The 3,358-nt window shown below is 41.8% G+C and overlaps 1 protein-coding gene across 1 annotated transcript; it reads right to left on the bottom strand.

Annotated features, from left to right (window-relative positions):
* Window positions 1-633: 633 nt before the first annotated feature.
* Window positions 634-3,065, bottom strand: LOC132869075 (E3 SUMO-protein ligase ZBED1-like). The gene is made up of 3 exons (XM_060902429.1): window positions 2,082-3,065; window positions 1,692-1,833; window positions 634-1,429 (listed from the first exon to the last, which is right to left on the bottom strand). Exons 1-3 carry the CDS (start codon window positions 3,063-3,065, stop codon window positions 1,134-1,136), a joined length of 1,422 nt encoding a protein of 473 aa, XP_060758412.1. The 3' UTR covers window positions 634-1,133.
* Window positions 3,066-3,358: the final 293 nt, after the last annotated feature.

The raw sequence follows: 3,358 nt of genomic DNA, 5'->3' as shown, positions 1-3,358 counted from the left end.
CAGTTATATAGATCTGTCCATGGTATAGAACCCGAGGATGAGATGAGCAGTCTAAAAACATCTTTGTGAACCATGTTCCTGATCAAATCCACAGAATAATGTAAGATTTATGAGAAGTATTAAAAATGAACTGATTTAAATCTATTTCTTGTTGTTTAACACTCTTCAGAAATTGTTTTGTTGGGTTCGTTTGAAAGAGAAGCGTAGTGTTATGTCACCTCATTATTCTGTCTTCTTTGATCAGCCCTTCGGCACACCGGGAGACCATTTTGGTCTGCAGTGCGGAGAGATTATGATTCACTTCCTTCCTGTGATCCTGATGTGTCTTCACTGTTGTTTGAACAACTGTTTTGATTTTCTCATCTCATCTCATCTCATCTCATTATCTCTAGCCGTTTTATCCTGTTCTACAGGGTCGCAGGCAAGCTGGAGCCTATCCCAGCTGACTACGGGCGAAAGGCGGGGTACACCCTGGACAAGTCGCCAGGTCATCACAGGGCTGACACACAGACACAGACAACCATTCACACTCACATTCACACCTACGGACAATTTAGAGTCACCAGTTAACCTAACCTGCATGTCTTTGGACTGTGGGGGAAACCGGAGCACCCGGAGGAAACTAGGGCTGGGTATTGGCAAAGACTTCACGATTCAATTCGAATCACGATTCACATGCCACGATGCGATACTATCACGATTCATCACGATTCTTGAATCATTGCGATGCATTGCGATATTTTCAATATATTTAAGTGAAAATGTAAAAAATAGAGCATAATTACCAGTGGCTGTGTACGATCTGGATAGTGTCTTCAATTGATACATCACACAGCAACTCAGTTCATATATACATGAATTTATTTAACATTATTGCCATTAAAACATTCTTAATACTTTGGTGGACACACTAATTACAAAAAGTGCAAATGATTAAGGTAGAATAATAAAAGAAAACTAATAAAATAAGGCTCATCAGTGACTGCCATTTTAAGTAGCTGCCATTAACAATAACATTTAACAGACATCAGATGGCACACTGAGAAAAAAGTGCATATGATCAATAGAACTGAATGTGTCCAGTGTCCATTCATAACTAACTAGTCACAGATACAATGGCATTCCTAGTATTGCTAGTGCTTTATGTTTTTATTCAGGAAAAGCAGCTGGTCCAGGTGCTCAGGGGCAATTGCACTTCGTTTGGCAGTTATTATGTCCCCAGCAGTAGAGAAAACCCTCTCAGAGGGGACACTAGTCCCTGGGATGCACAGGTGTTTCTTGGCGACTTTTGAAAGAAAAGGATACTGGCACTCATGTTCCTTCCACCACTCCAGTGGGTTGACACCAAGTGCCAGGGGTGCCTCCTCCTTATATCTTGTGATCTCCTCGATCACCTGGTCCTCAGCTGTTTTCGATTTCTTTGCAGCACCTGCAGTTTGGGAAGACAATGCAATAATAAATATCTATCCATCAATCTATCTACTATATTACATTACACTTAGCTGACTTTTTTTTAATTAAATGATCATCACCATCTTATTATTATTTGTTACATTACTTTACATTATATTTAAATGCCTTATACATTTAAAGTTCAAACCAGGACACAATAATACACTCACACTTAGCATAGTAACTATAAGAACTGTTCTTGAAGCATGTTGTAATGCTGTATTTTTTTTTTAACTAACCTGCTGCATATGTCTGCCCAAGTAGATCAGCTAGAGAACAAGGTTTTGGTGATTTTGATGAACATATTGCAGACATGTCTTCTTGGTCAGGATCCTGGCTGCCATCCTCCATTGATTCTGCCTGAAGTCCACTTTTGCTTTGCTGGAAAAGAGTAATTTAACACAATCTTAAGAATTGTGTGTTGTTGTTTTTTTTATATTATTCTGCACAATAACGTTTCCAGTGCATTCGATGGGTTTATTTATTCATGAAAGTATCTATGAAATGCATTTATTTATGCTTTATTTGTATGCTTATATGTTTTATATTTATTTACTTGTGCTTTTTAGACTGTGAAAATATGCACTTATATTTTTAAATTATATTAACTGTATTGCTGTTAATGTTACCTGTAATGCCCACTTGGTCCTGGTAGCTTCTGCAGTTATTCCATTGTAGACATCTTCCCTCTCGTCCTCGGAAAGGAAAGGTAGGGCCTTAAAACGGGGATCAAGAGCCGAGGGCTTATACAGCGCCTCCTTTTCATTTAAGTATCTCTTGTTAAGATCCTGGCATATTGTGGTTTTAAGTTCCCTTGTCAATGTGGAATCACTCGGGTTGTCTTGAAGCTGATGGACGAGTTGAGCATGGAGTGGCGCTACAATAGATAGCGTTGGACTGGTCTCCTCTGATATTGCGAGTGTGGCTACTTTCATAGGTTTCATGGCAGCGACGACCTCCTCAGCAGCAGTTATGTCAGACTCTGTAAGTGTGCAGATGTCCTTCTCAGACTTCCGCATTTCGGCAGACAGGAGCGCAGCGTGGATGGCAGGCTGTTGCTCCAAGAAACGCTCCAGCATGTCGTGCGCGCTGTTCCAGCGAGTGGCGACGTCTGTCATCAATTTGTGGCGAGGGAGATTCAGCAAACCTTGCTTCTCACGCAATACGTGGGACGCAACAGTACTGCGTCTGAAAAATGCAGTCACCCGTCTTACTCTTCCTAACAATCTACTGACAGTGGGGAGTTTCAGGGCACGCTGAGATGCCAAATTCAAGGTGTGGGCGAAACACTTGAAATGTTGCATGTGTGCCAGCTGTGCAGCGATGGTCATATTCGAGGCATTGTCTGTTACTATTGCAGGGTCTTTGTTAATAAGCTCCCATTCTTCCAGCGCCGCTCTCAGCACCTGAGCAATGTTGGTGCCGGTGTGGGACTCAAACAGAGCCCTAGTCTGTAACACGTGAGAAACCAACTCCCAGCTCTCGTCAATGTGGTGCGATGTTATAGTGAGGTATGGCTCTGTGGCTCGCGAAGTCCATCCATCGCATGTGAGGGCAACGCTTTCTGTAGAGGCGAGGGATTTTTTAACTTGTAGCTTTACCTTTTCATACATGTCCGGGATCATTACTTCTGTAAATTGTTTTCAACTAGGGATCACATAATGAGGCTCGAGTGTGTTTATCATACTTCTGAACCCACGATTTTCCACCACGCAATATGGCCGTAAATCTTGGCAAATGAATTCTGCAATGGACTCAGTTATTTTTTTCGCACGTACAGATGAGGGTGCGAGCTTGCTGTCGAGGGTTGTTTGTTTTATCATGGGTTGTGGTGGTTGTTGCTGTTGCAGTTTGTCTGGATGGCGCCTCTGAATGTGTGCTCTTAAGTTTGTTGTATTTCCACAAT

The sequence above is a fragment of the Neoarius graeffei genome, chromosome 20 (genome assembly GCF_027579695.1).
Source record: "Neoarius graeffei isolate fNeoGra1 chromosome 20, fNeoGra1.pri, whole genome shotgun sequence".
NCBI lineage: Eukaryota > Metazoa > Chordata > Actinopteri > Siluriformes > Ariidae > Neoarius > Neoarius graeffei.
This window is presented reverse-complemented; position numbering and strand designations above follow the sequence as displayed.

Bases quoted from the DNA above. Each gene is read 5' to 3' on its own strand.
- LOC132869075 (XM_060902429.1), bottom strand. From the start codon at position 3,065: ATGTATGAAAAGGTAAAGCTACAAGTTAAAAAATCCCTCGCCTCTACA. The intron at 1,834-2,081 runs GTAACATTAACA...ACTCTTTTCCAG, and splicing joins GGACCAAGTGGGCATTACAG to CAAAGCAAAAGTGGACTTCA. The intron at 1,430-1,691 runs GTTAGTTAAAAA...CCCAAACTGCAG, and splicing joins TGGGCAGACATATGCAGCAG to GTGCTGCAAAGAAATCGAAA.